This window comes from Doryrhamphus excisus, chromosome 5 (genome assembly GCF_030265055.1).
Source record: "Doryrhamphus excisus isolate RoL2022-K1 chromosome 5, RoL_Dexc_1.0, whole genome shotgun sequence".
Lineage (NCBI taxonomy): Eukaryota > Metazoa > Chordata > Actinopteri > Syngnathiformes > Syngnathidae > Doryrhamphus > Doryrhamphus excisus.
The window spans coordinates 24,889,148-24,907,141 of record NC_080470.1 but is presented as its reverse complement, the minus strand read 5'-3'; the positions used below and the strand labels follow the sequence as shown (position 1 = coordinate 24,907,141).

Genomic DNA, 17,994 nt, shown 5'->3' with positions numbered 1-17,994 from the left:
ACACAATACATACAATACATACATATATACAAACATGTAAGTCATGTGTAGGTACATACTATTTACATGTGTATACTGTACGAATGGTTCTAAAATACACTGTACACCGTGTGCAGCCTATTTTGGAACTGTAATAGAGGTGTCTTATAAAATCTCTAACCACAACATAATTAAATGAAAACACGACCGCAAATTCAAGAGAGGTTGACAACTTAATGCCCGCGATTGTTCAGCGTGCCAAGAAGCTGTATAGTTTTATTCTGAAATTCCAACCGGAAGTCGCGTGTCTCCTAAATCCCATGGCGCTTTGAGATACAAGCACGGACACGTGACTTTCTTGCGATAAGCTGGTCGACATGAGCCCGACAGGTAAGCTTTACTGGCCTTTTTATAAGCCAAATCTGGTGTATCTGCCAACCTTTTTATCTATTTGTCTCTCTGAGCTGCGTCAGTTTTTAAAGGCGTTTCACGACCTCGGCTAGCAACTGCTAACTCCCATCTTGCTAGCTGCCAGTGCTAGCTACCGCTGTTAATTCAACAAAGACAAATAAAGTTGTACGCAAAAGATCTTTGGACTTTGTGATGTTTTGCCAACAAATTTACGTTGTGAATAAATACTAGTAATGGATTGTTTATTAAGATTTCATATGTCACGATTTTACTGATTAAATGTGTTATAAAATGTATACGAATGTCCATTACTTCTTGGACAAAGTCTTTGTTTTGCGTAAACAATGATAAAATATAATCGCACAGGCAAAGGAAATGTATGTAATGTAAGATCACGTTATTAATAATAGTCTTGGACAATGTGATGCATAACATGTTATTAATAATAGTCTTGGACGATGTGATACATTGATGTCGTCAGGTGCTGATCATGTGATCAATTCCAGGTGAGGTGGTGTTCGGCGGTTCGACTCGGGTCTGCTCCCAGAACCGCCTGCGATGGGATTTGAGCGCCGAGCAAATCCTCAAGAAGGCTGAGGAACTCATCGCCAGCACCAAGGATGTTTACGACCGCGTTGGTGCTCTCGACTTGGGCGGCGTCACCTTTGAGAACACGCTGAAGGTGCTTGCTGATGTGGAAGTCGAGTACACGGGTCAGTATCCATGTGTTGCCATGGCAACACAACATGGAATCAAACTGAACACGTCACATTCCTTCATGACCTAAACACACGTTTATGTTTAATAATAATAATAATGATGATCAACATGCGGTCCTAGTGTTTGAGCGTGCGTCCAGATGCTTCTGTGCACCATCCACATGAATGTAAAGCGAGGCGAAACAAAACCAAACAATGTGAATGTGCCATTGTTGAGGCAGGCAGCATCGCTGAGTCAGCGTTTGGCATTGCAATGTAAAGATCTTCATCAGCGCTTTGTACAGCCACAAAAAAACAAGAACATTTGATGAACACACATTTAATTTGAAACACTGATTAAACACACACACAAGCGTCAAAGCCCTACATAAAAAATATTTTGATATTTATATGATATATCTATTTGGAAGTCAGATGTTTATATTAATATGTTTAGGAGCAGGATGAGTAATGATCCTTTAAACTAGCTTATATTTTTGAAACCTTCCCCCATCATGTTCCAGTCCAGAGGAACATGCTGGACTTCCCACAGCACGTGTCTCCAAGCAAGGAAGTGCGCACGGCGAGCACAGAGGCGGACAAACAGCTGTCAGAGTTTGACGTGGAGATGAGCATGAGGGAGGACGTGTACCAGAGGATCGTGGCTCTGGAGGTGAGTTATCGACTGTCCTGACAGGCGTCAATGTTGTCCAACAACGAGCGATACTTTAGGTATTCACAACTGGTCCACAAGTTGAAACCAGGCCTTTTTTTCTTTTTTGTTTACAGAAGAAGGCTGAAACCAGCAGCCTGACGGCTGAGTCCAAACGCTATATGGAGCGGCTTATCAAACTGGGCCAGAGGAATGGACTCCACCTGCCCAAGGAGACACAAGAGGTGGTCTATACTGGGCTTTAGTCTTTAAGCCTCTTGTTGTGCTTCACTAAATGTGGTATATGTTCTTGTGTAGGAGATCAAGAGCATCAAGAAGAAGCTCAGCAACTTGTGCATTGACTTCAACAAGAACTTGAACGAGGACACCACCAGTCTGTCCTTCAGCAGGGAGGAACTGGGTGAGAACCGGTGGCTCTTTATGACGCCGCTTGGAATTTTTTGTTTTTTCTAAAGGTTTCTAAATAGGTTTCTAAATATTTCCTTTGCTGGCTGTAGGCGGCCTCCCAGAAGACTTCCTGAGCTCGCTGGAGAAAGATGGAGACCATCTGAAAGTGACCTTGAAATATCCTCACTACTTCCCCACCATGAAGAAATGCTTCGTCCCAGAAACCCGCAAAAAGCTGGAGGAAGCTTTCAACTCGCGCTGCAGAGAGGTGAAGAATTCCTTCAATTCCTTCATGACAGCACAGGACATGACACAGGTTTCTGTTTTTTTTTGCAGGAGAACTCCGTCATCCTGAAGGAGCTGGTGGAGCTTCGAGCCCGCAAGAGTTCTCTGCTTGGCTTCAGCACCCACGCTGACTTTGTGCTGGAGATGAACATGGCCAAGTCTGGCAAGCAGGTGGCTGCTTTCCTGGGTGAGGATCATGCCACAAACATCTCAACGTGGTCTGTGTGGAATGTGAACACGGATGCTCACAAAGCCTTCTCATCTCATTCTTCTTAGAGGAACTTGCCCAAAAGCTGAAGCCTCTGGGTGAGGAAGAGCGCACAGTGCTCCTCAAACTGAAGGAGGAAGAGTGCAAGAAGAGAGGTCTTACCTTCAGCGGAGAGCTGCACGCTTGGGATACCCGCTACTTCATGACGCAGGTGAGACCTTTGTGACTCATGTCAGGTCTTTGTGAGCTACGCAGCTGCAGTTGGACTTTCTCTGGCTCTTCATGACAACACTGTGCTTGTTTTACTTCCTTGTCTCTTCATCCTGCCAGGTGGAGGAGACTCAGTATGCGGTGGACCAGAACCTGTTGAAGGAGTATTTTCCCATGGAGGTGGTGACTCGGGGACTGTTGGACATCTACCAGGAGCTGCTGGCTTTGACCTTTGAGCTGGTGGACGGCGCCCCTGTGTGGCACCCGGATGTTAAGCTGTACAGCGTGAAGGATCGCAGCCACGGTCAGGTGGTGGGCCAGTTTTACCTGGACCTCTACCCCAGGTGATGACCAAGCTCTTGATGGTGCTGGAGGCTGCTGGTCTTCTGAGTTCTTTGTTTGGTCCCCACAGGGAGGGAAAGTACGGGCACGCCGCCTGTTTTGGCCTGCAGCCTGGCTGCCTGTTGCCAAACGGTGCTCGCCAGATGTCAGTGGCGGCCATGGTGGCAAACTTCAGTAAACCCACGGCTGATGCTCCGTCTCTGCTGCAGCATGACGAGGTGGAGACGTACTTCCATGAGTTTGGCCACGTCATGCACCAGCTGTGTGCTGAGGTCAGAGTTTATGTTGTCTCACATCTTGTAGTTAGACAATTGTGAAAACCCACAAGTAATTGAGACACTCCAAAAAATGGCTGTTTTTTTTTTTTACATTGGCTCACTCCCCTGCTCCTCCAAACCGGCCTGCTAGCGTGACGTTCTCCTCTGCTTTTGGATCAACATTTGCAATAAGAGTGACTGTTGTAATGTTATTAGATTTAGCTCGAGAACCCGTCTATCTTCAATGTGCCTTAGACACTTATTCAATGCATTTTAAACAAAAAAAATAACCACTAATGAATGATAATAAAAGGTGATCGATAAACGCATGGAATCACAGAGTCAGGGTGTCAAATGCACGGAGTCTTGGTGTTAAAATGAGGTGCCTCACAGCTACATGGTGTGTTCATGGGCCGCTGAACAAAGGGCAAAATCTTAACACTTGATAAATAAACTTGATCAGTGGACTGAATTTCACATACCACTTATGTTTTCACCAACGCCATTTTGTGTGGCATCCGCCTGGAAAAATGTTTGACTTTTCAGTGTCAGTCACATGTCATTTCTGTCCCGTTTGGCATGAGGAAAAAATGATTATAATGCGCATACTTTGATTGAAGATATTGATCTTCTCAGGCCACACCCTTGGTTGTTATACAAACAGCAGATAAGCTTACAGCCAACAAGCATTGAACTTTATACTATATAGCTTATATACTATATAGCTTTATACTATATAGCTTTATACTATATAGCTTATATACTATATAGCTTTATACTATATAGCTTTATACTATATAGCTTTATACTATATAGCTTATATACTATATAGCTTATATACCATTTAGCTTATATACTATATAGCTTATATACTATATAGCTTATATACTATATAGCTTTATACTATATAGCTATAACTTTATACTATAGAGCAGGGGTCGGGAACCTTTTTGGCTACAAGAGCCATGAAGACCAGATATTTTAAAATGTGTATCTGTGAGAGCCATATACATTTTTGTAAACATTGAATGCAATAAAATGTGTGCATTTTTATGTAAGACCAACAGTTTTAGATATAATGGGCTCTAATTACGTAGACCAGGCACACTACCCCACGCCAAGGGGGTGTGGCCAGCACACTTTTGTGAGCAGCGCAGTGTCCAATAATAAATCAAATACTTGTTGCCATTAATGCAACTTCTGCATGGTTTTGCACCGTACTCAGTATATTTCATTCTTTTGGCCATCTTTGCCAGAAGGCTTGGTTCTGCAGCTTTAGCTAGGTGACTATTTGACTAAAGGAGGAAAGTTTACATTTACATCTCAATGACCGAGGTAGACTACCGCATTACCCAGTAATAATCGAGTTTTGGTGTTTGACCTGGAAAATATCATCAGGAAAGATAGATATGGTTGGCCGTATTGCAGTAGAAAATAGATGGACGGATTAAAATGCATAAGAAAGTTGTTGATTTTTAATATTTTTAACAGTGACTTCGGTGATGTTTACTTTAAAATGTTAGCAAACATACATTTTTATTGTGGTAAATGCTTGAGAGCCAGATACAGTCATCAAAAGAGCCCTACCTGGCTCCCGAGCCATAGGTTCCCTACCTCTGCTATAGAGCGATGTTTGGGGAATGGAGTGAAGTTAACATGTTTGCGGGCATTACTCCATCGCTCATTGGTAATTTGACTGCAGGCTGACTACGCCATGTTCAGCGGAACTCACGTGGAGCGGGACTTTGTGGAGGCCCCGTCCCAGATGTTGGAGAACTGGGTGTGGGAGAAGGAGCCACTGCAAAGGATGTCCAGCCACTACAAGACGGGTGCTGCCATTCCTGACGAGCTGCTCGACAAACTCATGAAATCCCGCCTGGCCAACACTGGTGGGTATTTGGACAGGAAGTGAGACAGAAATGTTGTTGTTGGTGGTTGGTGGTTGGTGGTTGGTGGTTGATGGTTGATGGTTGGTGGTTATTGGTGTCTTTGGACAGCCAACAATGAACTGCTGAATATGTGCAGGTCTTTTCAACTTGAGGCAGATTGTTCTGGCTAAAGTGGATCAGGCTCTGCACACCAGGACCGGCCTGGACCCGGCAGAGGAGTATTCGCGTCTCTGCCAGGAAGTCCTGGGAATTCCTGCTTCGCCAGGTTAGACGCAACACAAAAATGTAGATGTTCAGTCCTAGTGGTTACATAACCGTGTGTGTTCTCAGGGACTAACATGCCAGCGACGTTCGGCCACTTGGCAGGTGGTTATGACGCTCAGTATTATGGCTACCTGTGGAGCGAGGTCTTTTCCATGGACATGTTCTATGCTCGCTTCAAGCAGGAGGGAATCATGAATCCCAAGGTGAGCACCACACACACCTCAACTGTCCTCCACTGTCCTCTCTTTGGAAGCCCATACCAAGAACTCTGTGCTCCGCAGGTTGGCCTGGACTACAGGAAATGCATCCTAAGGCCTGGCGGCTCCCTGGACGCATCTGTCATGCTGAAGAAGTTCCTCGGGCGCGAGCCCAAACAAGAAGCCTTCCTGCTGAGCAAAGGACTGACAGTGGATTTGGAGGCTGGCACGCCGTGTCCCTGCTGACCAACTCAAGCTCCTCCCTCTTGGAGTCCACACAACATAGGACTGCTGAAAAATAGGTGACTTGGAGGACTTAATGAGGAAATAAAATCCGTTGAGAGCACTTCCTGTGTTGCTTTTTCCCTCTACACAAACAACATGGCCGCTGTTTTCATGGAGCTGCAGTGCTTGTGAGGTAGACTTCGGTACTGCAGTCTGTTTCCTTGCTGTTAGAACACTAAACATCATTGTTTACGTCAGGGGAGGCTTTTTCAACTAACATGTTTGATTAACAGGCGTGGCGCTGCAGAGCATAGTTCAACGGGGTCCCTTGGGAATGAGGAGTTGGCAAAAACAGCTGGAGGGTAACATGCAGTGTGAAAACACCCTCATGTCGCAAACAAGTCTGATTTTTACGTATTACCAGTGGAGAAATTTGCAAAGAGCAAACATTTGTTGTCAGATGTAAGATATAGGTAATCCATTAGCTGCATTTGTGTGTAGGATGACATCAGCAATTTGTAGCTGTGTGCCTGTCGGCTTTGTGATGGCTTTGTTATTGTCATCATGCTGATGCCTGATGGCGGCCATGTTGCCAGTGTAATTGGCGCCTTGGGGGCTCTCCCTTAACACCTGCTAACACTCAGGTGACTTACCCACTCAGCGGGCCAAACTTAAAGCACCTGCGTTCATACTGTTGCACTTTACATGTGCATGCTTTTGCTAAGCAGGTTTAGCCCTGCACAGCCACGCTTGCTACAAAGCAGCCAGTTACTTACTCACCTTACTGGTAATGTCTAGTGCAGTTTCATTGTGAACCGTCTTGGTCTTCATGTTCAGCCGACATGCTAACTGCTGCTTAAGGAAGTTCATACTTGATGTGTACTTTCTCATGTTATAAAGATGACAGTGAGGCTTTCAAGACAATGAAGAATGAGTGATGAGGCAACTGTTCTTGCAGGCATGAGTATCCAGGGAAAAGTGTTAGTCTCCCGGGACTACTCTGAGGGAGACAAAGATGCTGACACACACATCACAGGAACACATGAGAAGAAGTGAGGCAAGAAGAAGCATCAGAACACGATGGAGGCAGCGTGTCCATCATCAGCATCATCGGATGCCGATGGGAACATGCGGAATGTTCTGAGAGGGCACACGATTCCCGTGATGAAGACCAGCAACATGATCCGTGTGTTCATCAGCTCCACCATTACAGGTTAGAAATAGTCTTTACACACATACAGGTGAAATAGCGTGATCGCAGTGATGCCTTGACTGGATAAATGTTATGTTTCAATTTTGTGGGGGGGGGGGAATAAGAAAAAAATATGAGTGTCCTGGCCTCATATCAGCAACTAAAATGTTTTATGTGAAGAGACTCACCTCCCAGATGCATGCAGTCTCTCGTTTGTTAGAGTGATCACACTATTCTTTGTCCAGTTGTGTGACAGTTAACAATGCCTTTATTCATACTCATTTTATGATGGCCTCACTTTGACCCTGGAACAGATTATTAGTATTTACGTTCTTTTATGGTGGTCTTTACGGCGACTGTGATGTGTAGACATGAGCGGTGAGAGGAAGGCTCTTCTGGAGAAAGCATACCCACAAGTCCTTTCATGGTGCCGCAACCTGGGATTGGTGTTTGAGGTTTGTCCACCGCCACCTTGAAGCCTGTGTCAGGGTGGGCGTGGCTCATTCGGTGATGTCACTTTCTACTTAGGTGGTAGACCTGCGCTGGGGGATGGGAAAGGTGACGTCAGGGGAGCATGACGCCTGTGAGCTCTCCTTGCGAGAGATCTCCATCAGCAAGAAGATGTCCGCTGGTCCCGCCTTCGTGGTGAGTGTTAGCACTGCCCATCTGTGAGCTCAACTTCACCCCTGCGTTCACTTCCTGTCTGGGCACTGAAGGCTCTGTTGGGGAACCGCTACGGCCACCGAGCGCTTCCTGCTGAGATCCCATGCAAACAGTTTGAGCTGTTTGTGTCCAAGCTGGCCAACAAGCCGGACGCCGTCCGTATGCTCGACCATTGGTACACGAGGGACGACAACGCGGTCCCACCCACCTACGTTCTGCTTCCAGTCACAACTGGCTTCCCTCACTACAGTGACCTCCGACCTGACAGTGCAGCAAAACGTGATGAGGAGGTGGCTTCCTGGCGTTTGATAGAGGCGCAATTGTTACAGCACCTGCGCTCGGCTGCCAGGGAGGCCGCGGCCGCCGGCAACATTACAGTAGATGAGCGATGCGTCTTCTTCACATCAGGTCAGGTCGCTCCCATAGTTCCCATTTTTCTTCAGGCTCATTCATGTGTTGTTTTGTCGTTGGCAGTCACAGAGCGGGAGTTCCAGCACGGTTTAGAGCAGGACGGCACCTCTGCTCTGCTCTTTATTCGAGAGATCCCTCGCCTGGCGAGGGGTGGGCCGAGACGTCTCGCCAGGTTCATGGACGCCACTGCTGATGGGCTGTTAGATGCGGAAGCACAGGGGCTCCTCGCTGGCCTCAAGTCCCGTCTCCACACCTCATGCAAGGACAAGGTGAACGTGCACAGCGTGGAGCTCAGCAGGGGAGTCATAGAGCCCAGATGCAAAGAGCACGCTCAGTACTTGGACACCATGTGCGAGCAGTTCGTGTGTCAGATGAAGGCTAAGATCACAGCGGCACTCTCCTTGGAGAGCGGTACCAGGAAAGTTTGGGGAACCCCAAGAGAAGAAAACAAATACGAGTGGGTGGAGGAAGAGGTCAGCCGCCATTTTGCCTTGAGCAAACTGGTGTGCTGTGGCTTCTACGGTAGGGAGGGGCTTCTGGCTAAGCTGTGCCTCACCATGTGGGAGTCCACCAACATCGGTCACAGGCCACTGGTGGTGCACGGTGCCGCCGGGATGGGCAAGACGGCGCTCTTATGTAAGCTGGCGCAGAAGATGCGGAGCGTGCTGGAGGCCCAGGCCATGGTGGTGGTCAGATTGCTCGGGGCTCACCATCCTCTGAGAGAAGATGTTGACCATCTTCTCCTCAGCCTCTGCTTCCAAATCTGTCTGGCGTGTGATTTAGCTCTACCCATCTCACTGAGCAATCACCAGGAACTGGTCAGCTTCTTTCAGGAAGTTCTGGTCTCCGTTTCCCAGCAAGGTGGCGTACTGCTCGTCATCTTGGATGCTGTTGACCGCCTGTGTGACCACCATCGCACGTTGTGCTGGCTGCCGGAGAAGCTCCCGCCAAATGTCCACCTTGTTGTTTCCATGGACACCAACAGCGAAGCCTTCGCCGCTGTGCGCCTCAAGCTGAAGTCGCTGGAGTATTTTTTTGAAGTTGAGCGCCTGACACGTGATGAAGGTCGACACATCCTGGAATCACAGCTGAGCGGGTCGCAGCGAACGATGACCCCTGAGCAAGCCACCGCCGCACTGCAAAGCTTCGACTCGACGGGCTGTCCGCTCCACCTCCGACTCATTGTGTCTGCCGCCAAACGCTGGACCTCCTATACCCCGCTGACACGCCTTTGCCTGGGCACCAATTCACAGGAAATGATGTCGGAGCTTTTCCTCATGCTAGAGGAGAAACATGGCAGGGAGCTAGTGGGCGGGGCCTTGGGTTACATTGCACTGGCCAGGTGAGTAGAGAACTTTTTTGACAATCTGACCACGCCCACAATGCTTCCATGTTGATTATTAATATTACAGGTGTTTTATTCTGCATGTTGTCACTGTGTTCATACTCTGTGTTTAATGTTAACGCACCCCAGCATTCCCACTTACTCAAAAGGTAACGCTGGGGGCATGACCTTTTGAGTAAGTGGGAATGCTGCATCATGTGATCTACAGGGAAGGCTTGCTGGAGGCAGAACTACGTGACATTATGTCACTGGATAATGATGTCATCAGTGAGGTATACAAGTTTTCCCTCCCACCCACACCCTCCCTAATTCGGTTGCCCCCCATGCTGTGGTCCCGCCTCCGAAGGGACCTGGAGGACCACCTGGAAGAGCGATGGACACGCGGCGTTGTCACCATGGCCTTCAGGGAGCGGTGATGAAAACAGATTTTAACGATGGCTTCAGATGATGTTTCACAGACTTGATGTTGTATCTGTTTCAACCAGGTGTCTGTGGGAGGCGGTCTCGGCACGCTACCTGACATCAGAGTGCAGGGGGCGGAGCCTGGCCATCCTGGCAGAGTACTTCCAGGGTGTGTGGTTTGGAAAACTGAAGCCAGTGGCTCTTCCCGGCCTGACGCTGCTACTCGCTGACAGAAAGGTAGCCAAGTTCCAGACCAAGCCTGCCTGTCATGGTTTAAATCCTGTGGCTGGATCGCTCATCTGATTGTGGGATATCAGGTCCCGCCCCAGCCGCTGTGGTTTGCTCCGGGATTGGCTAATGTCAGGAAGCTTCAGGAGTTGCCCTATCACTTGCTGCACGCTGGCCTGTGGGAGGAGCTACGTCAGGATGTCATTGGTGACATGTTAAAGCCCCGCCCACTTGCAGAACTGATAAAGACAATCACTTCCTGTTTGTCACTTCCTGTGTGTCTCAGGCAGTGGCGAGTGGCTTTACTGTAAGAGTGCCGTGATGGGCGTGTCCAGTGTCATCCAGGACTTGGACCAGTGTTCCATCTACATGGACTGCACGGAGACCCGCCTCCTGCGAGATGCTCTGGTCCTTATCAAACCCAATCTGGACTTCCTGGACGGCTACATGGGTCTGCTGCATTATATGACTCTGCCTCATATGTCTCCATGCTGTGCTGCCATTTTGTTTTCTCTCCCGCCTCAGGGGCGTCCCACTTCTACACAGAGTTGCTAGCGAGACTGTGCGATTTGGCCACGCCCTTCCCTTCACTTATTGGTCGACTGTGTGGTCAGTGTGAGGAGTTGTTGCTAACGTGTTCCGAGCCGGTCCTTATTCCAAAGTGTAGCTTCCTGCCGCCGCCAGGGGGGGCGCTGCAGCACTCGCTGACGGGCCTGCGGGGAGGTCAGCGGTCACACAACAACTCCTGCCGTGCACGCTGATTTCACATGTCACTCCCTCGCTGTGTCTTCAGGTGTGGTCTGTGTGGACATCAGTGTGGAGGCAGGGCTTCTGGTCGCTGGTTCAGACAAGGGGGTCATGGCGGCCTGGAGCCTTGCTGACCGACACCTTGAACGCACACTAAGCGCACACACGGGTTTGTACACGCAAACGCAAACCTTTTATTTACATCTACATCGTACATTAGCCTTCTTCTTCTTTCTCTTTCGGCTTTTCCCTTCAGGGGTCTACAGCAAATCAATCTCTCCATCCAACCCTCTTCTGCATCTGTCTCTCACACCAACTTCCCTCATGTCCTCCTTCGCTACATCTTTAAACCTCCTCTTTGGTCTTCCTCTACGCCTCCTACCTGGCAGCATCCTTCTACTAATATATTCACTATCTCTCCTCTGGACATGTTCCAACCATCTCAGTCTGGCCTCTCTGACTTTATCTCCAAGGCCTCTAACATCTAATGTCCATCTGATGTACTCTTTCCTGATCCTATCCATCCTGGTCACTCCCAATGAGAACCTCAGCATCCTCATCTCTGCTACATCCAGTTCTGCTTCCTGTCTTTTCCTTGGTGGCACTGTCTCTAGACCAAACAACATGGCTGGTCTCAGCACAGTTTTGTATGCCTTTGCTTTCATTTTAGCTGAAAGTCTTCTATCACACCTGACACTTTTCTCCACCTGTTCCTGCTCCTGTTCCTGCCTGCACACGCCTCTTCACCTCCTTTTCACAATCTCCATTGTTCTGAACTGTTGACCCCAAGTACTTAGAATTCTCCACCTTCTGTATCTCTTATCCCTGTAACCTCACTCTTCCACTTGGGTCCCTCTCATTCACACACATATACTCCGTCTTGCTGCGGCTAATCTTCATTCCTCTCCTTTCAGGGCAAACCTCTACTCCTTTTGTACGTTAGGAAACAATCATTATTAAACTTCCCTCCTGCAGCTGCCATCCTGTCACTCAAGCTGCTTGACAGCCCCGCCCACTGCCTTTCATTGGGTGCTGATGGTTCTTTGAAGAGGTGGAACCTGACAACTGGCGAACAGATGCTTTGTATTCAAGAGGCGTGGCCTGTTGACCACACCCCCTCACCAGTCCACTTGCATCTGTGCGGTCAGCTGATCTTTGTGTACAACAAGACGCAGGTGCCGCAGTCTCCTCCTCTTCCTCTTCCTCCTGTTCTTCTTCCTCTTCCTGTTTTTCATCCCGGGCTTGCAGGTGTCCATGTTGACATCAGACGGCATTCCGACGCTTCCAGTCAGCAGTGATGAACGCTTGTTGTGTCTGGGACTTCTGGAGGATTCTGTCATGGTTCTGTCAGACTTCGGCCGAGTGAGAATATTTGGTCCTGGAGCCGGGCCTTCAAGTGTAGAGATTCAGCTGGAAAACTGGGGGCAACCTTTGACCCCCATTAACACCGTCACACTCCCCAAACACGGGAAAGTGTTCCTGGTTTCCACAGAAGGTTTTCTCTATCAGGTGTGTTCTTCTCTGGCCAGGTGACCATCCATGATTGGTTGATGTTGACCGTGATCATGTGACTCTAGATCTCCAAGTCAGGAAAACAAACCTGTGTCAAGTTTCCTGTACAGCCATCTTTGTTTTCTGTGACTGCTGATGAGAAAATCCTCATGGCAGGTAAAGTAAGCATTGAAGCGAGCCTGTCGGCTTCCTTTGTATGGAAGTCAATGAGTATGTGCGTGTGTGTGTGTCACGTGATCTTGCAGGAAGTGGTGTGACTTTGAGCCTCTTCAACATCCACATGGACTCCTTAGAAAGTTTCCTCAAGCTCAAACACGACGACCGCATCTCGTGTGCTTGCATCTCTCCTGATGCACGACTCATTGCCACTGGTGCCGTGGACCAGCTCATACGAGTGTGACACCACACAAACACACACTCACTTTGTACTCTTCTTTTTCAGATTTAACTCTGTGTGTGTCTGTGTGTGTCAGGTATGGTCAGTGACCACTGGAGCGTTGCTGGATGTTTTTTGTGGTTCTGATGCTCCGATCACAAGTCTTCTTTTCTACAAGTGTTTCCTGCTGTCTACGTGTGCGGCCGCTTCCTGTGTACACGTGTGGGCTGTGAAATACGACAGCCGCCACAAGCCCACCGCCCACATCCCCGCGGGCTCTGCCCATGTAGCCGTCACTAAGGACACAGAGAACGTTTTTTACGTGAGTCAACAGGAACCTGCACAAGTGGTGAGCTGGAACAACCACACAGGTTTGTTACGTTGTATATTTACAGTAGTTTTACAGTCGATGAAGGGGCAGCAGTCCACACATCACTACAACGTTACTGATGCGGATGGCATTGGATCTTGGCACTTTGCATACATATGTTGGAGAGTTGGCAAGTTATTGATGTGTTGACATGTTGTTGTTTGTTAAACAACAAAAATAGCTGTAATTAATAATTATTTGGGGCGGCACGGCGGTCTGGTGGTTAGTGCGCAGACCTCACAGCTAGGAGACCAGGGTTCGGTCCCCGCCCTCGGCCATCTCTGTGTGCAGTTTGCATGTTCTCCCTGTGCATGCGTGGGTTTTCTCCGGGTACTCCGGTTTCCTCCCACATTCCAAAAACATGCTAGGTTAATTGGCCACTCCAAATTGTCCATAGGTATGAATGTGAGTGTGAATGGTTGTTTGTCTATATGTGCCCTGTGATTGGCTGGTGACCAGTCCAGGGTGTACCCCGCCTCTCGCCCGAAGACAGCTGGGATAGGCTCCAGCTTTCGTAATCTGACATTTGGTTTGCATGATACCAAAAAGTGGGCTAAACGGTGGACAAGTGGTTGGCGTGCAGGCCACACAGCTAGGAGACCTGAGTTCGATTCCACCCTTGGGCATCTCTGTGCGGAGTTTGCATGTTCTCCCCGTGCATGCGTGGGTTTTCTCCGCGACCCTTGTGAGGACAAGCGGTAGAAAATGAATGAATGAGTTCATATTGTTGTTGCAGCTGGACTACCCAGCATGCCTTGCAGGCATGTGAAAATAAAAGTTTTAAGTTATAAGTTTTGTTTAGCGCTTAGTTTTTTTATTTAACTTGTAAATGCAATTTTTGTAGCCCAATGTGGCCTGCAAGTCAAAAATACAAAAATGTGCCCACCCTTGCTCTACCGGAAATCACATCAATGTTTACATAAACATACATAACAAAATTGTCAGTGTCATTGGCCACTCCAAATTGTCCATAGGTATGAATGTGAGTGTGAATGGTTGTTTGTCTATATGTGCCCTGTGATTGGCTGGCGACCAGTCCAGGGTGTACCCCGCCTCTCGCCCGAAGACAGCTGGGATAGGCTCCAGCACCCCCCGCGACCCTCGTGAGGAAAAAGCGGTAGAAAATGAATGAATGAATGAATAATTATTTGGATTGCAATTATGATAGTTTGAGCGGAGCAGTGTGAGCTACTTACGCACAAAGTTTTGCAGGCCGCCTCTGTATATTTTACCACACTTTCTTTGTTGCCCTTCTTTTTTATTTGCTCTTTTACCTCCTCGTAAACCTCTATGAGGATTTCTGCTTCCAACAGGGAAAAGCACACAGCTCTCGTTGCCATGACGAATCAGTGATCGATAACGGGGGTGCTCATGTCAGGAAGCCGTGTGTGTGCGCTGATCCGGGATTGGTTTTACCGGGCTTGATGAATCCGTGTCTGCGCATCCTGGCTTGGTCTTTCTACTGCCTAATTAAGCCAAGATGCTCTTATTTTAGATTGGTTGAACTAATTTCAGTCTTGTCTTCCTTTTTTCAACTATTTTTATCAAGAGTTTCAAAAGGTGTGTTGATGCAACATTATTCTCATAACAATCCTTTGATTATGAGTACAGTAATGTGATATTTACGTACATTTAACAGCATATTTTCAAATAAGTACATATTTACCTAACAGTGTTGTTGATGTGTTGTTGCTGTGCTTCCAGGCAAGCCAGCCGGGCGTCTGTTTCTGCCAGCAAAGGCAAGCTGTGTAGCGTTGGCACAGCAGAAACGCCTCCTGATGGTGGGCCTGAGCAGCGGCACAGTGCTCATTTATCCTTTGGACCTTCCCGATGAGACACTGTGCATCCCGCCATCAGAGAGCCAGTGCGCTGTGCTGCGTATGGCGGTGAGCGTGCACGAGACACATGCTGTGGTGGCCTATGAGGATTCACTGTGCATTTTCGAGATCGCCGCCAGGGAGTGTCTGCCCACAGTGGAAGGTCCACTGGAGCGCGTGCAGCTGTTGGCGGAGGACGGCCCGCTCAGTGCCGTGGCGGTGCTGTCGGACCGCCGCCTGCTTTATGGGACAATGTGCGGCCGTGTGACACTCTACGATGCCGCCCAGCGCAGCAGCATCGCTCTAAACTGCCACCAAACCACCATCACATGCTTGACCCCCAGCAACCGGGGCACACACTTCCTGGTAGGTTCCCAGGATGCTGTGCAGCGACTGTGGAACCTCAAGCCGCTTGCTGTGAACCATGTCATGGAGTACAAGGTGACTACACACACATTCAAGTCAGCTGTGTTAGTTAGGCTAACATACCCAAAATTAGGTCAAAGGTACATTAAAGAGGAAGTGACATCATCATGGTCGTGTGTGCAGGGGCTGTTTTCAGAGGGTGTGGTGTGTGCCACCTTCTCAGAAAGTGACAAGGTGGTGTTCACAGGCTCACGGGACAAAACCATCAAAGTTTGGGATGTGATCACAGGTATGAAGATGCCACTGTCGAGTGACCTTGTGACCTTGTGACCTTGTGACATATGCTGTGTGTTGTCAGGAAACCTCCTGCTGGTCCAATACGTGGGCTCGACTGTGGTCGCCATGGTGACCTACAGGAACGGCTTTGTGGCTCTGGCGCAGCGTGGCGTCGTCATTCAGGAAGTGTTCCACTGTCCTGACCATGTCGGGCCTGACCATAACCCGCTGAGGACGATCAAGGCTCAATGCCGCGTCACCTCCACAGACCAGGTCTGTGCTGACCAGCGGGGGGATGTGTCACACCAGCAAAACTTGAACCCTGCCGATTTCACGCTCAGCTGCAAAGCTCAGCCTTCATCCACGTGTACCCTCCTCTGACCTTGCCAATGCAAACAGTGCTAACAGGAAACGATGGTTGAGCGGACTCGGGTTACTGGGCATTCTAACATGTTGGGGTGAACTTCAGGTCAAGTGATGAGAGCTGGTGACCTTTGGCCTGAAATGACTCCACTTCTGAGTTTTTCTTTCGCAAAATGTCTGCTAGTGATAGTGAAACATTTTATTTGTGATCCTTTTAGTAGTCAACACGTGAATAAATATATTTATCTTATTGATAATTGTTTCACTGAATGTTATTCAACAACTTGAGTCAACTAAAATGTTGTTGAAGCTCAAAAGTGAATATTTAAAGCGCACCTTTTATGCTTATTTTGGTCCTTTGTATTGACCCCTGTAGAGCAGCTACACACGATAACCAGCACAGAAAGCTTTCTAGTTCTTCCAGAATCTGCACCCAGCTGTATTTCTTTGGATTTCGTGGTTGTTCAGGTACCTCCAGGCATGCCCACCCTGCTTGGTTGGTCACACTCTGGAATGCATAGAAAAAGTTCCGGTTTGTGCCGTTAACTTCATGGGAGCTGATAATAAACTATTTATCTTTTCAAAATGTCCACTTTTAACAGCCATAAGTGTTGGATCCCGAATCCGATCCAGAAGTTTCTCAAGAAAAGAGGTTCTTTCAAGACGTCTCTAAATGGTAAGTAGCTTTAGCATTTGAACGTTTGTCTACATCAATTTGAGGCATCGCTCGCAAGTAAACAGCATCACAGCGCAGAGGGAGGGCAGCGATTTTACATATAAGGAAGTCCGTCCCTCTGTGACATCACAAAGGAACACTTTTACCACGCCTTTTTGAAACCCAAGCGTTTTCAGCCATCCAAAACATCTTTCAGTACTCACTTTCAAATACTCAAACTTCATTATCTGAAACTTTGGCACATTAACACAGGAATATAACATTCTAAGTGCATTTATAGGTCTGAAAAGCGCAACAATTATAATCGGTCCCCTTTAAGAAAGTAAAAGTCAGATTTTGGGCGTATACAGTGAAAGTGGCTCAACCAAGCCAGGCTTTGTGGTCAGGATGCAACTCAACAATCCCTGAATCCCCCAAACAGAATTCAATACTTGGACGGATTTTGGCTTTGGCTTTTGGCACATTTACATGAACGTCATATTAGTCTACTTAATGCTGAAAAGTAAAACAACCCCAATCAATATATTTTATACAAGATGAGCTATTAGTTTACTATGGCTGGTTATGAAGAGTTTCCAACAGATTAAAGACTGCTAAAACCAATAGAGCGAGGGAGGATCGCTGGCATATTCCAGCATGCAGCTTGTGAATACGCAAGTGAACACTAATTATAATAAATGCTACAAATGGTGACGCCATCTCCAAATTATTTTGGATGGATCTAATTACTTAAAGAACCAGGGTTCAATTCCACCCTCGGCCATCTCTGTGTGGAGTTTCTCCGGGTACTCCAGTTTCCTCCCACATTCCAAAAACATGCTAGGTTAATTGGCGACTCCAAATTGTCCATAGGTATGAATGTGAGTGTGAATGGTCGTTTGTCTATATGTGCCCTGTGATTGGCTGGCGACCAGTCCAGGGTGTACCCCGCCTCTCGCCCGAAGACCGCTGGGATAGGCTCCAGCACCCCCCGTGAGGAAAAAGCGGTGAATGAATGAATGAATAATTAGTTTTTAATTAGTTAACAGTGGCACTTTCATAGGCCATTTTAAGCTGAAAGCCTGGACATAACCTGGTCCCGGTCAGACTATGAGTTGAGCTAAAGTTACCATGGCCATACAGCTTCTTTTAAAAGAGAGCTCCCATCCCTGAACACACAAGTCCGGCTTTCCACGCAACACAGCTCGTTAACCCACTTAACTGGCTTCGCAGAATACCCCCTTTG

At 47.9% G+C, this 17,994-nt stretch overlaps 2 protein-coding genes across 3 annotated transcripts; both read left to right on the top strand.

Annotated features, from left to right (window-relative positions):
* The first annotated feature begins 260 nt into the window (after positions 1–260).
* Positions 261–6,146, top strand: thop1 (thimet oligopeptidase 1). Its single transcript, XM_058073097.1, has 14 exons — positions 261–369; positions 897–1,103; positions 1,613–1,761; positions 1,878–1,985; positions 2,059–2,161; positions 2,259–2,416; positions 2,485–2,620; positions 2,710–2,852; positions 2,972–3,195; positions 3,264–3,465; positions 5,153–5,339; positions 5,476–5,604; positions 5,670–5,806; positions 5,885–6,146. Exons 1-14 carry the CDS (start codon positions 357–359, stop codon positions 6,044–6,046), a joined length of 2,058 nt encoding a protein of 685 aa, XP_057929080.1. The 5' UTR covers positions 261–356; the 3' UTR covers positions 6,047–6,146.
* Positions 6,147–6,652: 506 nt separating this feature from the next.
* Positions 6,653–16,601, top strand: nwd1 (NACHT and WD repeat domain containing 1). Of its 2 annotated transcripts, XM_058073923.1 has the most exons (20): positions 6,653–6,669; positions 6,984–7,238; positions 7,587–7,672; positions 7,746–7,862; positions 7,934–8,288; positions 8,355–9,633; positions 9,845–10,048; positions 10,122–10,275; positions 10,356–10,473; positions 10,553–10,717; positions 10,792–10,989; positions 11,060–11,182; positions 11,989–12,188; positions 12,262–12,522; positions 12,591–12,681; positions 12,771–12,919; positions 12,999–13,272; positions 14,976–15,529; positions 15,638–15,743; positions 15,813–16,601. In XM_058073923.1, the coding sequence occupies exons 2-20, from the start codon at positions 7,106–7,108 to the stop codon at positions 16,109–16,111; spliced, it is 4,866 nt and encodes a 1,621-aa protein (XP_057929906.1). In that variant the 5' UTR covers positions 6,653–6,669; positions 6,984–7,105; the 3' UTR covers positions 16,112–16,601. The 2 variants fall into 2 exon arrangements, with proteins under 2 accessions (XP_057929906.1, XP_057929905.1); XM_058073922.1 differs by lacking the exon at positions 6,653–6,669 and having other exon boundaries at positions 6,746–7,238.
* Positions 16,602–17,994: the final 1,393 nt, after the last annotated feature.